The sequence below is a fragment of the Plectrocnemia conspersa genome, unplaced genomic scaffold (assembly GCF_051122295.1).
Source record: "Plectrocnemia conspersa isolate PC_06_02 unplaced genomic scaffold, ASM5112229v1 ptg000008l, whole genome shotgun sequence".
Classification (NCBI taxonomy): domain Eukaryota; kingdom Metazoa; phylum Arthropoda; class Insecta; order Trichoptera; family Polycentropodidae; genus Plectrocnemia; species Plectrocnemia conspersa.
This window is the reverse complement of record NW_028277172.1, coordinates 12,598,038-12,618,974: the sequence shown is the minus strand read 5'-3', so window position 1 is coordinate 12,618,974 and position 20,937 is coordinate 12,598,038. Positions and strand designations below refer to the sequence as shown.

Genomic DNA, 20,937 nt, shown 5'->3' with positions numbered 1-20,937 from the left:
TGTATTCAATAAAAAAATAGCAAACATTGAAAAATCATGTTTCCTTACCATTCGACGCAAACCATACACAGCAGAGATTCTGATTATCAATACTTTTTAAATCCCAGGAATTTACAGGAATCGTATTTTTTTTCTCAAACATAAATATTATTTAAATATAAAATCAATTTTGTAAAAAAAATTATATATATTTATACAATTAAAAAATAATTGTTTTTATTAAATTGCTTTACCAAGAATTCTTTTCATAACCCATTTTCTTATTATTTGCCTAAAAAATTTCTTTGTCAATTTTTTTTATTACAATTTTTTTTTCAGTAAATAAATCGTTGTCCAAATGTCGTTTTATTTATTAATTATTTTTTTGTAAGTTTTAATATTTTTCTATTTTACTTTATTACTAATAAAAATTAATTATATATTTTAATTTTTTAATTAAATGTTTAAATTACTAAAATAGATAATGGTCGTATTTCTGCAGTAGCACTAAAAATATAAGCTTTCCTTTATTTTTATGTTTATACCAACAATAAATATAACTATATTAATACAACTTTGTATTTTTGTGAATCAGTCGATCATCATAATAATTCACTTGTTTTTTTTCTAAAACGTACTTATTATTATTAGACTTACAATTACAATATTATTATTATTATTTATTTAAGTAGAAATAAAATTTTATCTTTCATAAACCAATTTAACGTACCAAAGAGCTATATTTAACCCATTTAAAAATATTTATAAATATGACTCGAGTGGTTTCTGCACGCAAAAGTATAACGTCAAACGAACACTATTGTGCTTTCTATGAAGCAGCGGTTTTGAAGCTCGTTAAAATTTATAAGCTAACGCCTGTCTTGTTTTACAAAATCGGGCTACATACAAAGGCACAACCGAGAGAGCAAACATCAAGCCTTTTGTGCGACGGGACAGATGAAAGTTATGCTGTACTACAATTTAAAAGCCTTATTCAAATTGAGCCATTGTAATTGTAAATTGACGATAATAAACCTGACACTATAAATAAATGGTATCTTTCGAAATAATTATTGTTTTGGGATAGAGGTCACAAACTTTTGAAATATGACTAGTACAATGATTTAGAATTATTTCAAAAGCCATGAATATTATATTTGCAAGTCGGCTTAAGAAAGCAGAGATTTACAACCTTGTCAGCCTGTTGATGATTGATGGCTTATTTTGGCGCAAGAAATGAGATTTTTTTAAATTTGCTAATTTAACAATTATACTTTAGCATATTGATTAAAATTGCAAAAGCAATGTGAATTCGTAATTAAAGACTTAAGCAAAACGACAAATAAATTAATAAGTATTATAGTATGTAAGTGCATATTGATTAATTTCATCCAGAATTTACTTACGGGAAAAACTTTCAACTAATATTCCTAACTTTCATTTTTTTTAATACGTTTTGGTCAATAATATAAATAATTTTACAAACATACTAATTATATAATACTATACACGTTGCAGATTTATAACCGTTTTTATGTTTACAATTTTTTATTAGCTACAATTTTGAATAAAACGTTAGTGAAAATATTTAAAGAAAAAAAACTAAAAGTTGTCTACAATTTAAGTAAAAAAAAAACCATAAATATAAGAAAAAAAACAATAAATTTAATGTTAATTCGAGTCTGGAACTATTGATATGTTGTCCTTAGTTTCTAAAGCAATATGTGCTTATTTATTTTGTGCTTGTTTTTTTATCATTTTCACTGTGATTTCGCGAAATATGTTTATAATATTTTTTAGTATAAAAATTATACTGTTCTATAAGTATTGATATTAAAAGGCTAAGATGCATTTTTTTAAGATTAGTATAAAAAAGTATAATATATATTTTTATAGCTTCATTTCCAATGTCTTGCAATTTTATAAAAAAAATATAGTGTTACTCTACTCTAGGCAGAAATATGTTTAAAAGATTCAATTAATTGTTTATAGATATCAATTTTATTTTTTATAATTACCGCGCTTTTTATATTAAATGTCGATCTAAAGATCATTCCCGACATTGAAAACAAGAGTGTTTATCTAAATTCACAATAAGTGAAATTACGACTATCAATTGAGACGGAGAAAACTAAAAAAGCATCAGCTTCTCTCTTTACGTTAACTCTGGTCTAGCCACGACATCCGAAATCTAAAGTAAAAACTTGATATATGAAAATGGCTACGGGAACAATACATTAATACAATAATTACGCAAATTGTAAGTGACTCTTAATGTTACTCTCTCTATTTTTCCATTATATTTTTTTTTCATTAGTTATTGCACCATACATATGAAATAATCACTAATGCAACTACCTACTATACGACTAATTTTTAAACAAATCATATCCGTAAACTAGTTTAAGAGCTCTAATCAAGTTTTTATTTATGTCCTATAAAATAGATGTAAAACTGAAATTTACAGACTTAAGTGGTAAAGCTGTCTCAATAAAACTAAGTATACCAAATCAAATTAATTTTAATTGGCTTCTTAATTAAATCAGCTATAAAATTTCACATAAGTAAATAAAGCATTCGGACGTTATGGCCCTCCTGGTGGACTACTTTGCGTACCATTTTATACTACGGCCATTAGAATAAATGTAAATGCGGCCTTTTACGACACAGGAAAAGGTCATTGTTATTGCCGAAAGGGCCGTAGGACTCTGTGCTCTGATTGGACACACCTTCAGCTAATACGTTCGTCGCACGTGAAAAACTCGGCGTAACAGCCGACCGTTAAATTAACCGCGCGCGGTTAAGTCGTGCGGTATGTGTAACATGGCAATAGTTTCGACCGGGCAACTGTTGCTCGTTTTGTGTGGCGTAGGTTGTTGTAAATGATCTTGAATGCCGTGGTCGTATTGAAATAATGGCAGATGGCTAACCCTAGTTTGACCTATTAATGAATAGATATAGCAGAACTATTTTAAAAATGTTAAATCATACATGATACCATTGAATAGATCACAGTTTGGTAATATTGAACGATGGTGTACGTCAATGTGTCAATGACAGTGTGTGAATCGTAACTAAAAGAAACATATGTTTGAATCATATTCAAAATAAATAAATACAAATATAAAACGCTGGTACTCAGTCATTGATAATTATATGCTAAATATATATAATTAATTAATTTACCAAAAATAATTGACCTGTATTATTATATCTCTTGCTAGGACAGGAACACAAAAAATTAGTATCAATATATAAATTATTTATTGGGATAAAACTATACTATATACTATCACGATAGAGATAAATCGCAATTTTTTTAAATATGCATCAGATCTCATTAATTTATTGCAATAAACTAATAGAACATTAATATATAGGATCTGTTGCCTTTTTATTATGTTTCCTAGCAAAGGACATTATTGCGTTATCTAAAGACAATATTAAAGGCTAACGAAATTTATGACCCAACTAAAATCGAAACAATTTACAATTTTTCAAGCCTATGGATTTATTCAAGATTTTATTTTATTTATTATATTACTTTTAAAGGTTTGAATATTATTATTTTGAAATAAAAAAAAATAAAACAAATGTATATAATATTTTATGTTACCAACACTACATTCTTTTATTTTTTTACTAATAATAAAACATAATAGTGCATCAGGCAACCATTGCATTGCATTCCAATTGACTCGCCTGTGTCCTGTTTGTGAGGTAGTATTCGAAGAATTCGTATCTGTGTATCAACTCGGAAATAGTTTCGACCAGAGCAACTGTTGCTCATTGTGTGGCGGGTCGTTGTAAACGATCTTGGCCAGGGTCGCAACCACCACAATAACTGATTAACGGCCCCCGCTTTGCGGCCCCATAAAAATCGATTTTGCCCCCGCCGCGTCAAGGAAACTTGTTCGTTAGCGCCGTTTGTCGGTCACTTGTTACGATCCGCTAACTGAGCACAAGTTCATTATTTGTTACGCAATATAAATCAGGAGCGCGGGAGAAATTCATTGCCCCCGGAACTAAGATTAAGGGACCGTACAAAATATGGCGGAGGGAAACTTTCTAAGAAAAATGTGCGGAATCGCTTGAACGATGACTGCGCCACGCGGCGCGATTGACTTTTGATGGGGTATTGAACCCGAAAGTTGAACGTAACTCATGCAGTGGGTGAGAACGTGTGACCGAAAAGTTTGTAAATAACGCGTGTCCATGTTCAGATTTAACGCGTGTACTATGCTGTAATGTTTCTCACGGACGTGATTCATACTATTGCTTTTCTTTGAATTTCATGAAAGTGCTTCTTGTACTGCAATCTGCCATGAGTAAACTTATTAATATTTTTGAACCTTTGGCTTTTTCTACCAAAAACTTTGTAAAGTCTTCTTTTATACGTATCTTTGCTATGTGGTTTATATTTAATTCAAATTTTAGAAAAATAAAATATTTTTTATTTTTAATTGTCGTAAGAAAAAATGTTTATTTTAAAGTTTATTTTTAATTGGATTCATATTTATTATTATAAGGCCTTAGTGACTGCTGTTCTATTTATTTATTGATTTACGAATTTCCATTTACCATAAATAAAAATATATATGAAGTAGAAAGCATTTGATTTTAAAATTTTATTTATTGATGATATTATTTTTTACACACAATACAACAAACATTATTTAAGCATTAGATCAATACATAATTGTAAACCAAAAAATAACATCACCTATCAATGTATCGGAAATTAACTAAAAAATGAGTCGTTGATTAATGACAGTGCTGCTAAATATCGTAACGTATATTCATATTTTTTTTACCATGATATTTTTCGGCTAACAATCTATGTCAAGTCGGTCTATGAACTGTATATGACTATTTTTAGATTAATATGTATTAAAATATATCTTCAAGGCGCACTGCATCATTCCATCGCGATAACATATTACGTTTCATACGCTTTCGACACGTTTCATTTTGAGCATAGCAGAGCCACCTCGCGTTTTAATCTTTCACATGTCCGACTAATACTTACATAAATAATTTATGGTCTTTGTGTTATTTTTCAGTGTCACGGATAGACGTGGATGCTGTTCTTGGAAGAACGGCCACCCTGCCGTGCAACATCGAACCTGAAATAAGAGAAGACAGAGTTTATATGGTGTTGTGGTACAGGGAGAGCGGAGGGAAACCTTTGTACAGGTATTTTGCAATTTTTCTCATAGACGTCTACTATTCATTTCGCCTCAGTCGCATACTTTATAATATACCACAGCAAATATGTTGAAAATTTAATATCGCTGAATTTGTTCAGGATGCGTAATATCGCAAATTGATAAATAATATTTACGTATTTATATTTATTACTAGATATTTCGATAGGAGAAATTTAAAGATATTCAAAACAGAATATTTTTCATGATTTATATAAGCGTGTTTAATTACTAATGAAATGATTTATTTAAAATGAATCTTTATAAATTTTAATAAAATATTCTTTCAATATTTAATAAAATACAAACTTTTAGTAATTTAGAAGAGTACAATGCAACCTAGGATTATGAGTGATTTGAAATACTAGCATAAAAATGATAGTGAAGTGTATAATCTTCACTTTTATTTTTACTATTATAGAATGTGTATTTTTTATATAAATATAAATTTTGCTAATAAAAGACTTTTAAATTAAATTTAATGCGCTAGGGATATTAAAGCATCGATTAAATTTTTATTTTATTAATAATCTGTATTTATCATAAAATGAACAACTTGTAAAAACTAATGCTAGTAATATAATTTATAATTATAACACTGCTATATATGTATAATAATATTTTTTTACTATTCATATATTGAGAATCCAAGAGCCATTCCCAATTTAGTATAATAAAAACACCTATATAATGTCTGACTATTTAATCAAAATGATCACTAAAAATTTTTTAAAAGTAAAAATAGAACATTCATTATTCATCTTACTGTTTTACTGTTAAAATATTTTATTACTTTTTTCAGTATATCTTAAGGAAAATAATATATATTATTGCAATGTGTTTGTACCTATTTCATAATTTGTGGATTCTTAAAATCATTTAGTAGTGTAATCAAATTAAAGTAAATAAGTTTTAATTTTGCTATATGAAAAATCACAATTTTAGACGTTATCCCATTTCTTTTCAATATATAATATCGTAATAAATTTGAACTTGTTAACAACCTCTTAACGCGATTCTATGTAGTTCGTTAAAAACTAATAAATATGCATCGGTATTTTAACCATTCAATCTAATTCACATTTAAAACATTTACATCAATTTATTAACAACAATAGCATTATTTTAAAACTAGTTATAATGTATATCAGAAAAATCAGTAGTTAATGCACAGATTAGTTTTATTTTTATTAATAAATATATTTATATTATTTTATTTTGGTTGGATTATCAACCACTTTGGTTAGATTATCAACCCATCACCTTGCGGATCACGCCACTTTTGTCGTTTTACATTTGTAAAAGTTAAGATAAGACATATGACGCAAGATTTGTAAACTGGCAAAAAATCTAAACGCCTTTAGCCCTCTCAGTGGATGAAAAAAAAACGAGTTTGTATGAAACGAATTATGGCAAAAACAAGAAAGCTCGCAAGAATTTTGTCACGTCATCTTAAGCAACTTTCTAGACTCGACCGAAATCAGTAGTCTTAAGAGCCAAGTTCGTAGAACAATAATGGGATAGTGGTGGTGCTTTATCAACATCATTAATTATCGACCCCTTAGTTTCCGTGCCTTAACTTTGTAAAAGTTTCACCTTTTGGCCGCCCGAGAATGTTTCCGATTAATTATATATTTTTTTGTATCATAATTTGAAGAGGTATTTTATTATATATAATTTATTTTGATTTTTGTCTTTTGTTCATTTATACTAAGCTTTTTTGTCAGTATCGATGTATATTCAATAACTATAATTATTTTTTTTAGTCAATAAATTACATACACTTGCAACTGTTAATAATATTTTTTTATTAACAAAAAAAATTAAATCTCAGCAAATAAATACACAAATATATGCAGAATATATGCACAAATATATGCAGAGGCTAAATCACAGTTTTATTTATTTAGAAATTTTATAATCTTTTCATTCAATTTAAAAACGGCGTATGAACTGCATCTTTTCTTTGCAAAAGCATGAAAGATTTTTACTTTACTGCATTAGTTAAGTGTTGTTTGAAGTCTCTGGCAAAGTTTTAGATGCAAGTGCATGACAGTACAACATGCAGTATTATAACTTACGGTACTTCTGTCTTGACATATTAAAAAAAATCAGAGTTTTTTCATAGCATTCTAGGGGCACCATTGAGGCTAATTGAGCTATTAAATTCATTTTTTTTATGTTTAAAAAGGTCTTTAATGTGACTAAACATAAATTTATTTAGACAACTCTAGTAGCTCACTAAAAAAAAATTCTTATAATTTTTCCCCCCTTAATGTATTTTACAAATATGAACAGCCAACTGCAATTATACACATCAGTTGACTTGTTCGATTGAATACAAACTTTTAGAGGACTGATTTTGATATCTTTCTCACTTGAAGAAAATATCATCCCTGAGATATTGAATGCGCAATCGAATCACATGTTCGACAGCAAAATCTGTTTGATTTTGTTTTGTGCTTCAGAACCTAATTAAATTTTCTCAATTTTTAATGCATGGTTTGGCCAACTTCAGCTATTCTATAAACTTATTTTTATAACATGAGAAGCTCCTAAAAATGACTTTTGAACTGCTGCAAAGTTATATTATGTGACAATACCCCGGGTATCAAAATCAAATCATGTCCTACAGTTTGACGCTCAAAGATTTAAGTTTTTAAAATAAGAATATTAGAAATTTACTACAGATAATTCTATGTAACGAAGTTTACATTATCTGATTTGGGCTGCCGCTAGGATTTTTGCTTCACAAAACTATTTAGAATCCTAGGGCTTAAGACTCTCTTTTTTTTACTTTAGTAAATTTCTTGAATTTTTAGTTTGTGTAATAATATTCGGAAAGTACTTGCTTAATTTATAAAATTTTTAAAATCTTAAAAATTTTATAAATTTAAATTAAAAATGTATAAATTTAAATTTTATCATTATAAAATATTTTTATAGTTAAAAAAATATATGTCTTTTTAATTAAGAAAATTTGACTAAGCAATTTTTTTTATTTTATTTAAAATGCATTTAAAGTATTAATCCTTTCAAATCCAAATACGGTAACGATTTTTTCACTTTTCTTAAGGAATAATTTATGACAAGAGCTTAATAACTGATTAGAACTTTGATAACTGCATTGCGGCTGTGTCATGCAGCAAGTGGATACATACACTTGTCCTTCGATTTACGCTTTAAAAGTATACGTAAACACCATTTATTCCTTTTTAATTTTGTTATATGCCTCGATTTATAAACTTAGTCACGTTTAACTATTTTTTAAAAAATAAGTGTTAAATAAATTAGCAAATTTATACCTATTATTTTTTGTGAATTATATTCAAAAACATGAGTGCATTAGTAGTAGAAATAATAAATAATAGGGTAAAATAATAGTGTCCATATTTTTAAGGGATTTACGTGAATCATTTTTGATAGTATATTTTAATCGCATTAAAAAAATATTTAATTATATTATTATTAATTAAATTTTTCGGTTCATTTACATGTTTTTTATAAAGTATCTGTTTATTTTTCATCGAATAAAATACTTGATTATACTTTTTTAAATATAATTCTTACACTATTTTTTAAGAGCTGTTCCAGGAAGTCTAGGAACAGAAACTCTCAGTTAGTAAATAAAGAAATTAATTGTGTGTATAAAAAAAATATTAGCAATATAACGCTAGAAACCCACTTTATAGCTAATTGATCGTAAATAACTCCTACCAGGCTCGTAGTTAGTTATACCATATAAATTATAAAATTTCCCATATCGACGGGGACGCACTTTGCTCCCATATCGCAACCGACTTTATTACGACTCATTATAGTATACGAGGGTGTAAAAGTTTCGAAACGTACACGGTAAAGCCCCGTTTCTCGTACGTTTTCAAACTCGACTCGGGGCCAAACTTATAATTCAATCGTAAAAGGTCTCTCTCTCTCTTTCGCTCTCTACTCTCGTGTGTTCAAATTGAAACGAGGCCGTCCCGATTCGAGTTACGTACGTAATTAACCGAGGCGACGCAACTACGAATCGGCGGTGCGGTCTGTAACGGGACCCCGGGCGCTCGTAATTCAGGGGCGCCCCTTTTTTCGCCCGGTCGTTGTTTGCCCGGCGAGTTTGGCTCCGCCGGACTTTGGCGGCTATATCCAATTTGAATGCTCATTTAATTCGGCCATTAACACTTTTGCGTTAAATCGGCAGCCTGATGAATGTCCAGGGCTGGATTTCGTCAAACGGAACGGAGCGGTTTGATTTGATTGGAAAGGTTCGCTCTAATCTACAGTTTAGTTAGGCGTCTATGGGCAAGTGAGAGATCGATTTATGTAAACTTGAAAACTGAGCTGAATACTATTTATATTTCGAATTAAATCTTACGATAGAGATACTGTAATCAGTCAATATAACGTGTAGTATTCAGAATGTATAATATTTTGTTATTTAGTTGGCAGTATCGTCACAAATCACGCTTGTCAAAATAACGCAAGTAATACTAATTTCCATAAACCTCAAGTTATACAAAATAAAGCCATAAAAATAAGGTGTCCCAATACAAGCGCTTTTTTAATTTTTTTAATTTAACACATTATTTATTTTAAAAGTAGTAATATTTAGATTTCAATATAAAGAAAATGTTCTGACTATGTATATATTGAAATTTAAGACAAATGCGCACCACGGCTTTCCTTGCAAACTCTTGCTCTTTTGATGAAATTTGAGATAACATCGTTGCATAATTGAAGTGTTATTGTGGCAATAACAGATAGGAACTCCGCCTTAAGCTCTGTGATTGTTTTTTGCTTATTAGCATACACATATAGCCTCAAAAATCCTAAAAGTAAAAAGTCGCATGGTGGCAAATCACATGATCTTGGTAGCCAATTCTGATTCGCATTTTTTGAAATTACATGACCAAGAAATTTTCATTTATTCAACATTAATTGTTAGTGCTCAATCAATCAATTAAAAAAAAATTTCTTGTGGGTTTTGTAGATCTTGTGAGTTTGCAGCTTTAAATCTTTCGGATTTACTTTCTTTACAGAAAGACCTGGAGTCGCTGTGGAGATGGTCGATCGACAATCGACTACCTTTCAACATCGCCAAGTGTCACGTTATCACATTTTCTATTTCCCTTTTCCCGACGGAATTTTCTCACAGCTTAAGGAGATGTATTTATAGCAAAAATAAATCCGTCGGTGACTTGAAAGTAGTGTTTGAACAATGAAAATTTTCTATGCACATCGCAAAAGTTTGCGATAAGGCATCCAAGATGCTCGGTGTCGTTATGCGGAATATGTAATTTTAATAATGTATTGCCAATTCGCTTTCTGTACTATATGCTAGTTCGTACTCAAATATTTCATTGCTCCATTGTCCGAAATCCGAGTGAAAAAAACTACTTCTTGTTGAAAAGAATTAAAAAAAAATTGGGATGTCTCTATAAAAGGGATCCGTATTTGTATCCTAGTGCCTTTTGAATCGAAACGTTAGATACAATTCAGTGTAGCGTCTACTCAATAAAGTACTTTTCCAAGTAATTAAAGGGCAGTATCAACAAAAAAATATTGAGCTTTTACATTCATATTTAAAAAGAAGAGATTTAAACCTTTTTTTTAAGTATGATTTAAAATTTAGACTCGTATTTTAAAAAATCAACATTATGTAAACGGTTGCCACTTGAGGGACGTATCATTTCGGCTCGAGCTTTAAGCTTCGATGTTGAATACATATACAAGCGACGGGGGTGGAAATAATGGATATTTGCGAGGAGCAGGGATGAGAGGGCGTCAGATAGGGTTGTACGTCATGGAGCCGAGAGCTAAGGTTATTTATTAGCAAGAAAACTCAAACCAAAGGAATTCGGGTATCGTGCTACGGAAAATCTTATTTATTTATCAAACTCATTGTGCACAAAATTTGAAAGGCTTATCCGAGCGTAGGGTCGACGGGAGACTCGCACAATAGTCGGATGTCAGATAACGCACAAACAAACTGGATCTTGTGCAAAAACGGCTCAAGCTATCGTCGTCTTACTGCTATCTTGTCGCATCGGTAATTCAACTGCTAAGCGATAATAGTTTTTAGATATATAACCCCAAAGGCACTTATTGTAAAACAATATTGAGTGGCATGGCTTTATTTTTAGTTCATATTTTTTAAGTAAAAAAAATGATCAATTGTGGAACTAGGTAACATAAAAGTCTGCAAGACGTGATTGAAATAAAGAGCTTAAAAAGTTTATTTTATATTTATATTAATTTTTAAAATAAAATTATTATAGACTAGACAATATATTTTACTGTTTATTTAATTTAAAATAAACTAAAAAATCTGAATAAACAGAATTTATAATTAAGACAATTTAAACAGTTTTTCGTTTTAATTTTTTTTTAATTTCCTAAGCAAAACTAATTATAAATTTAATAACCAAAAGTATTACAAATATAGAAAATATAACAATTGCATTAAAATATAACAATTACATTAAGATATAGTACTAGACATATGTATAAATTGCCAAATGGTAAAGTAATAGCGTTTCAGCACCTAATTAAAGTATCATACCAATATTTAAATCCGCGGTAAAGATTGATTTAAAATAAATAAATTAAAATATTGTTTAAAAGTCACTAACAAATTGAGCATCTGATATATCATATACCTTTTAAAATGATTAGGGCAATTCATAAATGACATTTAGCAATAGCTGTAAATAAATATTTTCTATAAGTAAAATTAACTAATGTCTACTTATAAATCAAATGTTCAAAAACAGTTGCCAAATGAATTAAAAAAATAAAAAAATGATTAGTTATTGATCATAGTGATATGTTTTTTTATTTAAAAAAATATATTAAGGCGTAATTTTTCATAGTCTTTGAATTTTTAACAACATGAACAACTAGCGTGAACTTTAACTGCCTTAAGATTGCTTTCGTAAGACCCGACTATAAACGAACGAGATTTTTAATAACTTGATTTTTTTCTTGCTTACTTTCGGACTTGCTCCAAGGAGGCAAGTTATTTTATGACTTCCGGCGTGAAACACAGGAAGCGGCAATTCGTCCGTATCTGAAAAGGCGTAAATGTTCTTTAAAATAAATTAGGAGGTTTTAATTAAAAAATTTGCTCGCGAGAACAAAGAGGGGAGTTCCGGGAAATGCGCGGGGGAAATTATAATTTATTTAATTATTTTATGTTTAGCTGTAAAAAAACGCGTACTTTGAAAAAAAATATGATTAAATTCTTTAAAACACCTTTAGCTATATTTTATTTATACATTAGCTTTCGTGCCCGGCTGCGTTCGCGTTTTGTTTATAGTTGTATCGTATTATTTAACACTTGATCATAAACGTTGTTTTTGTTTTAATATTTCCATCTGCCAACAAATTTTGGTGTTCTAGATGCAATAAAAAACTGACTAGGCACCTATTATATCGCTATTAAACTGAGCAACTATCTTAATTATTTTCACAGGTACTGAAATAATTTGAAGCGATTCGTCTAAATTTTTTTCATAACACAGATATCTTGTTTACAATATACATATGTAACATAATAAGTGCAGCTTATTTTTATTTATTAAAATAAGTAGACAATAGTTACATATTTTATATGCAATGAAAATTTAAGTGTTCATTCGCGAAAGCATTAAGTACTAAGAAAAAAATATATTTTACAGTATTGCTTTCATTACCATATAACGCTAATTTAACGTATATTTTACCTAATATATACCTAAAAGACCTGATTTTAAACTGACCTTTAAATATTTTTCAATTTATTCGTATCTGGGAAATTTAAATTAGTGGTTTTCATAAATTGTTTTTATAATTTCCATCGATCATCACAAATAAGGTTTACCTAGATTTTTTTTGTTACGGATAAATGTTAGGATAATTAACTAATAATAGAACTAGGTCGTTCACATAAGATATTCAAAATTTTTCAATAATAAATAACCTCACTTCATAAGAATATGTTTTAATAAATATGTGTACTTACTATTTCGTGGACGTTATATTTTCATAGTATATATATTAAAACTGAATTAGTGTAATAGTGTAATTTTGTTATAATTAACTATTTTAGTGTATCAATTTGTGTCTAATGCCTTAAAAAGCAAACGCAATCTATTGAACCGTTTTGGTGTATGCAAATTACTAAGCCACATTCGCGCTTTGTTAATAAACTTATTTTCATAAAGTCTTAAAAAAATAACTAAATTATTAAAAACATATTCTTAATTTACATATTCTTAATTTACATATTCAGTAAACTATTTAAATTAATATAACTACAAACAATATAAAGTTTATGTGTTTGGATATATATTTTTTTTCTTTATTTCTATAACTTAAATAAGTATAGAGGATTTATTAAGACTAACATTTAAAATTAAAGTATTTTTACATTACATTATTTACTTATATAATTATATATCAGTGGCTTTAAGTACAAATTTAATTTACCAATGCTACTTTATTTATACAATTCTTATAGCTTCTCAAAAATATCTGAATCGATTGCCACCAGAAGCATGAAATAACTACACCATCTCGTTTACGGATCTGTAAGAAAAGTATGTGTGATTGAACTGATGAAAATTTTTGTTTATGTAGAATGGGATATTTAAATTAATTAACAATTACTAACTTTTTATTCTTTCTTTACACCCAACATTTAATGTTAGGATGGGCATAATTAATTATTTATAAAATAAGATTATATTTTTCTGTTGTAAACGCGCTCTCTCAATTAAATATTTATTTTTTATTATGAATGACTTACAATTTATAAAAAATAAGAATACTGTTGTAACTCCACACTGGACTGCCATGTGTTAAAATGAGTCTCATTAATTGTTTGTATAATGAGATTTAATTTGTTGTAGTAAGCGCGTTTTTGTAGCAAGGTTAGGGTGCAACGGCTGCAAGCACTTAGGAGTGAAGCTCCAAAATGTATCTATTTAATTTAATCTTGGAGATTTAACGCTAGACTTTCATTCTATGTACTATCTTGTTCACTTTGAAACGGCCTAAAAGAAGTACATGCCTAAAACCATAGAGTAAAGAATGTTATATATATATATATATATATATATATATATATATATATATATATATATATATATATATATATATATATATATATATATATATATATATATATATATATATATATATATATATATATATATATATATATATATATATATATATATATATATATATATATATATATATATATATATATATATATATATATATATATATATATATATATATATATATATATATATATATATATATATATATATATATATATATATATATATATATATATATATATATATATATATATATATATATATATATATATATATATATATATATATGATATTCTTTACTCTATGCCTAAAACGATCACTTGAACTCAAAATTCCGCCAAGAAGTTAGTAGAGATTAGCCAGAAGGTAATTTAAGACTTGAAACGATGAATACTTCTTTGACTTTGATTATCAAAAAATACCCAGATCTATCCAAACGTAATCAACGCGCTGCGATAAATAACGCAAACATAGTATAAATAAAATGATATACATATTCATGTAAATTTTGTCTGGCTGAGAAAATTGTAACAAACAAACCTTAATCAAATGTTATAAATCGCACATTGGTGGCACACAAACAATAAAATATTTTGATTTCAAATTTCTATATTTTAATACATGTATTATATGTATATGTTTATAGAGTATGTTAACATGTTTAATTCATGTAATTCAGAAACTTTTTCACGCTGTTCCTCACCACGTCAGCCAGCCATTGTTCGTACTTCGGCCGCAAAAACGAGCTGCTCATCACATAAAGTGCAAACTGGCAAATAGTCGGTCAAAGTTGTATAAGATTGTTTGTGTGACTGACCGCGAACGGTCAAACAAAAGCTAAACATCCGACAGAAAGACTTTACTAATTTGACGCATAGCTCAGCGTGGGTCGAGTGAACCACTACATTAATAATGGATGAACCATTAAGGGCAATGAAAACATTATACTATATGTATATAATGAATGTAAATACAATTCCAAACCTCTTTTAACAACACTCATTTTATTTTATTTGAATAAAAATATAATAAATTATTTCGGAGAGTGTAAAAGTTGGCTATTTTACATTAGGAATTTTGGATTATTCAACAGAATGAATTGTAATCAAATAAATCAGAGATCAACTGTATTTTTTTCATATTTATCATTGTAATATGTGTTTTTTAATGAAAAATATGCTATTACAATTATAAATATATATCACATTAGCCGTTATAGCAGCTTAAGTAATTTTAAAGAATTCAAATATTAATGCATATTCAATCAAATATATACTTTTAGTTATTATAATAAAGTGTTTTAAACTTTAGACAATTGTAAAGATTACTTATCTTTTAAAAGCCTTGATATAAAAACTAATTTCATCACCCAAATAAGTTTAATTATAAAGAAGCGTCCTTTAAAATATTAACACCATTGTTTAATTACCAGCCAATCAAATTATCTAACTATTTGCTCAGACATCATCGGCACATGTTGATCTATTTCGTGAATAAAGGATATTCAAATTTTTGTAATATTTAGATCTGATCTTTTTGAAAACTGTGTTAATTTAGGGCAATGGTTCATAATAAATTTTACAAAAATACGACTATATATATAATAATAAATATCTTTGGTTTATACTCATTTCCATGTTTACAATTTTTTTATAAGTTATTATAAAATAAATTTAAAATAAAACAAACTAAAATACCTTTCACAATTTGAGTAAAAGAAAAAATTCTTAGAATTAAAAAACGATGGGTTAGTACTATTTTAATTATATTTAGCTGAAGATCTAATACCATCGATATTTTTTCTTTAGCCTCTGAAGCAAAACTTGATTATTGGCATTTGAAGGGTATTGTAATTTTTTTTAAGATTAGTAGAAAGAGGTAAATTTTATAATATGTTTATAGTTTTATTTCGGATTACTTACAATATAGAAAAATACTGTTGTAAGTCTTAACTGGACTGCTATATGTTTAAATGATTCTCATTATTGTTTGTATATTAGGATTTGATATTTTGTAGTAAGCGCGCTCTTTCTTTTAAATATCTGTCTTTAGACTCCTTCCAAAATGTGTTTAATAAATTTAAGCTTGAAGTCATGATAATAAAAGCTTGATTTCTAGTCTATATTATTACCCTGTTTACTTTTGTGAGACGGTGGCCAAGTTTGACTACTTTTCGAAAATCTTATTTTATTTTGGGTAATGTTAATTTTCTACCTATTAAAATATTAGTTTAAGTTTTTTTTTTTTTTTGTAATTTATATGCAATTGGTTTAAGACCCTAAACACTTGTTAAAATAGCTGTATAGTAAGCATACATACATATGTACATTAACAACTCGAGCAAACTTTTCTGGGATACTTCAGCTGGAATTTTACGTGGTGTCGGGTGTTCATTATGAAGTGAAACAGCATAGTTTTTACTTCTGAGGTATGATTGTATTAAGTGTTGTACATAGTCAAAGGTTTTGCATTTGTATAGTTTTTAAATCATACCGTCATGCTACACCATGTTACAAGCATTTTCTATATCTAACACTAAAAAACCCGTACACTTACATATGTTTTGTCAAACTATTTAGTTGATATGTAATTAAGTGATTTTTTTATATTCACTAAAGATAATTTTATTCTCCAGAAACTATTTAAAACTTATAAGGATATATTTCATTTTTGATATATTTTTAGCCATGATATGCTACCTAGTTTATGCTTCATTTTGAATATAAATTTATTTTTGCCTGTCTATTCATTAACTTATGTCACTACATAATATAAACAGTATTGACAAATTTCAAGGAACCCAAACGACGTACTTTAAAATCATCCTTATGTACCTCTCCTTAATTAGTCGCCTTACAACTTTAACCTTAACTCAATTTAATTTAACGTGGACTAATAAATAATGACTTTTGGCTGTCACAATCAGCCTTCGAAAGTCATTTGTTTCATTATATATTAGCAACTTATAAAATCCTATTTATGTAGAAGAAAACGATACTTTTATAAATTCATTGTATTTTTACTTTTAACAAATTTAATCAAAAATTACCGTAGTGTAATATTAATATATATGATTCACACTCTGTAGTGAAAAACGGTTATTTAAAAAAAATTGTAGTGTATGCAAAGTTTCTGTCAAAGAAAAAGTGTTAAGACGACAAAGTTTATAAACAAAGTAGAAAATACACATATTTATATTTGAAACACAAGAATAAATATGTTTTTACCGTTTTACGTATTACAACATACTATGTATGTATTTAAAGACGTTTTAATAGCTTGGTTATTATTTATTTAACGATTACATACGTTCTTAAATCTCATTTAGTGTCGTTAAATAAATATACTTATTAAAAGTGCGTCACGCTCAAACCTCGTTGATATAAATAAGAGCGTTCCGCAATAAACGTGACGTTTTCTCAGTTTGCAACACACCCAGACTCACCCTTATTATTGAAGTCAATGCGTCTCCTTATTAATCCACATTTCTGTTTTGGCTCCGAGTTTCGTCAGGTTTACCTCGAGTCGAATTTATCCAGGCTTAGTTTGCCTCTCGATGTCTCATGCCTCAGAATAATGGGCCTGGAATTATTATTGCGAGAGCGCACTATAATACGTATCCATACCCTGTTCGTAATCATTTTACATGAGACAGCCGTGTCAGAACCTATCAAATGGCTGGATTACAGTTTTGGATTGCTCTAAATATTATCGTCGAAGTGAACCGATATCAATGAAATATTTACGTTTGGAAATTTTACTAAAATAGCACACGAGCGGTGTTGCTTTATTTGAAGAACTATAGAAACTCCATTAATATTAATAAATTAAAATTTTATTTTAATTAAAAATAGAAATCTGTACTGTATTGTTGATTTGTGATACTACACAATCCGTAGGTGTTATTAATAAAATATTTTTGTATATATTTTTATTGTATTTTATTATTTATACTAGGATATAAATATTCAAATTGTCTGTAAGAGTTGTCAGAATTACAAAGTCCATGGACGTTGACTATTTTACTTTGTGACATATTCAGCGTTGAATATTGAATATCAAATATTGGCCAGCGGTAAATAGTAATGTATGCCTGTTATATGGTTCTTGATTGATTCACTTATTTTATGCCGGTTTCTAATCGCGAAACACTTTTCATCCGTATTTTTTTTTATTGATTGTGTAATAATATTAAGTATTCTCTATGATTTCTTTTAACTAATTATATAAAATTCTTACGAAACGAAAACATGACAAATAAAAAATCTTTAATAAATTAATTCATTTTAAATTTAAATTGTTTTCTGATACTGCAGTATCTTTATTTACTTGCATATAAAATTCCCTCTAAAAAACAGGTTTGTGTCTAATATTTAACAATTACAAAATTAAAAGTATTATAATACTAACATACAAAATAAAAAAAACTTCACCTCTACTTAGACACAATATGATTTAGTTCGCCCCAGTTGAAGAATGACTATAGCCACGTAAATAAAAAAAAATCATATAAAAACCTTTACATCACAAGCCCATATACATATGTATGAAATGTAGTTTATGTATACTTTCAAATTTACGTATAGTCTAATATTGTATTAAAAATTGTTTTTTTGTAGAAATAAGGTTTAAAATTTTAATTATAGTATTTTGTGTACTGCAAACCCAAGCAAGCACTACTAACCTAATCAGTCAGTTAGTTTATTTTATTAATTCAGTTTTATTTGTTGTCAAGAATAAGGTTTTACATCAAAGAAGAATTGTGAGAAAAGCTATCACTAGATTTTTCAGGGCGCTCAAGGTGTCCAATAATCGGTTCTAAGCACTCAAAGTTTATTGCTCGTAGTGGCTCTATTTTCCATTCTCCAAACAAACTCTTTTCAGTAAACTTCAAGTTCAAAAACTCTTGCGCCTTGAAATTCTACAAGTTGCATTTATTAAAAACCTTTAAATTCCGAGGTACTAATACATACAGATCCTTACTTATTTTAATGGTCTGTTCCAGGCTTCTACATTAATCAAATTTTATCAACCTGGTCAGTTTGCAAGTTTACATAATACTGGTATTTTAGATGCAATGGCTCTATTTTATTTTGTACAGTTGTGCTGGCCTTCTCCAAATACATTGTTACTCGAGGAAAATATTAATATGTTGTAGTTTCTATCTAGCTTAAATTTTTTTAGTTTACTTTTAAACGCTTTTATGTATCCAAGCATAACATTAAAAAAAATACCAAAAAATTTTAATTTCATTCAATTCATACGAACAGAGAAATCTGTAAAAAAACATCAATGTGTCGACCCACTTATGATAATTGAACTGAAGCAAGTTTGACAAGTGATCATCATTTATTCTTGATTTCTTCAAAGCACTCAACGATCGCTCAAGTACTTTCTCTCGCCTCAACCACCTAACATCATGAAAATCAGCAGCTAACCATGGGTTGCATCAACTTCCTGTAGTGCTGAAAAATCTTGCTTGTGAAGGACTTGAGCAGCTAATATTGTTTCAATTAACATTTAATAATTTAATTGCATAAATCTTGATTTAGCACCTCTGGATAAATAATGCAATAAAAAGGAAAAAGTGGACGTGCAATAGCTTCCATAATCCGTACTGTATTGGTCAATAATACAACTTTAGACATATCAATGTTAAGGTCACAGAATGTATATATAACAACCTTACATATTTCGTTCCTTGATGTATTTATTGGCATTGATTTTACCTTTATCATCGTAAGATATCTGACAATAATAGCAAACTGAGCTTTTGATGTGCCATCAGTAGTTTTATCAAGAGACATGAAAAAATATTTATAAATATTCAAGTCTCCTTTTAATTGCTGCTATAAATAAATATATAGTATGTATAAATATTACTTCACTATCTAATAAAACCATAAAATAAAGTAATACATATTTAGTATGTGATCAAAAGAGCAAAAATATGAAAAGGATATACTATTGTTACAAACTTGATAATTTTAAATTAAATTTATTATTTTTAAAACATAATTTTGGTTTATAAAACATTACTTGTTATCGTAGCTAATAGTGGTTCTTATAGTATTTAAATTACTTGACCCTTTGTACTCGCCAATGCAGATTCACGCTTACCCTCGATTGCAAATTAGTATAAAATATTGCTTATTAAGCACGTATCATTAATTAATTACATACAACACATAATGGCTTTTAACAAAATCAAATTTAACCACTTGTTTATCTTGGTCGGCCGCATAATAACAAAAGTTTCCCGGAGCGCCCGGAGCGGGAAAATTTCTGGATGTTATAATAGGCGCTCGAGTTTTTCCAGAGATTTCCCACTGAGATTACAAACATTAACCATATATTTAAAAAAGTAGCCTGAGAGCGAAAAAAAAGGCAATTAAACGACGCTAGTCTTTTCGGCAGAGGTCGGCTAGGGTTGGTCGTAGTGGTGTGCAACGAAAGTGTCAGATAAAACGGTTTGATTACATCGTCACGCCACAACTTTAATTTCGGGGGCGGAGGGAATTTCGGCGCCCGAGAAAGAATTATGCAGGGGCGGCTCAGGAATTTACTGCGAGCGCCCGAGCAACATCCCCGCCAGAAATATTTTGGTCATAAAAATGTTAAGCAACAAAGCAATATATATTCAAAAC

The 20,937-nt window shown here is 28.4% G+C and overlaps 1 protein-coding gene across 1 annotated transcript in view; it reads left to right on the top strand.

The window, feature by feature from the left end:
* LOC148233025 (neural cell adhesion molecule 1-like) overlaps positions 1-20,937 on the top strand; it is a 602,564-nt gene that overhangs the window by 182,361 nt on the left and 399,266 nt on the right. The window contains exon 3 of the mRNA XM_088190284.1: positions 5,043-5,175. Within this exon, the coding sequence (XP_088046410.1) occupies positions 5,043-5,175 (133 nt within the window). The remainder of the gene's footprint in view (positions 1-5,042; positions 5,176-20,937) is intronic.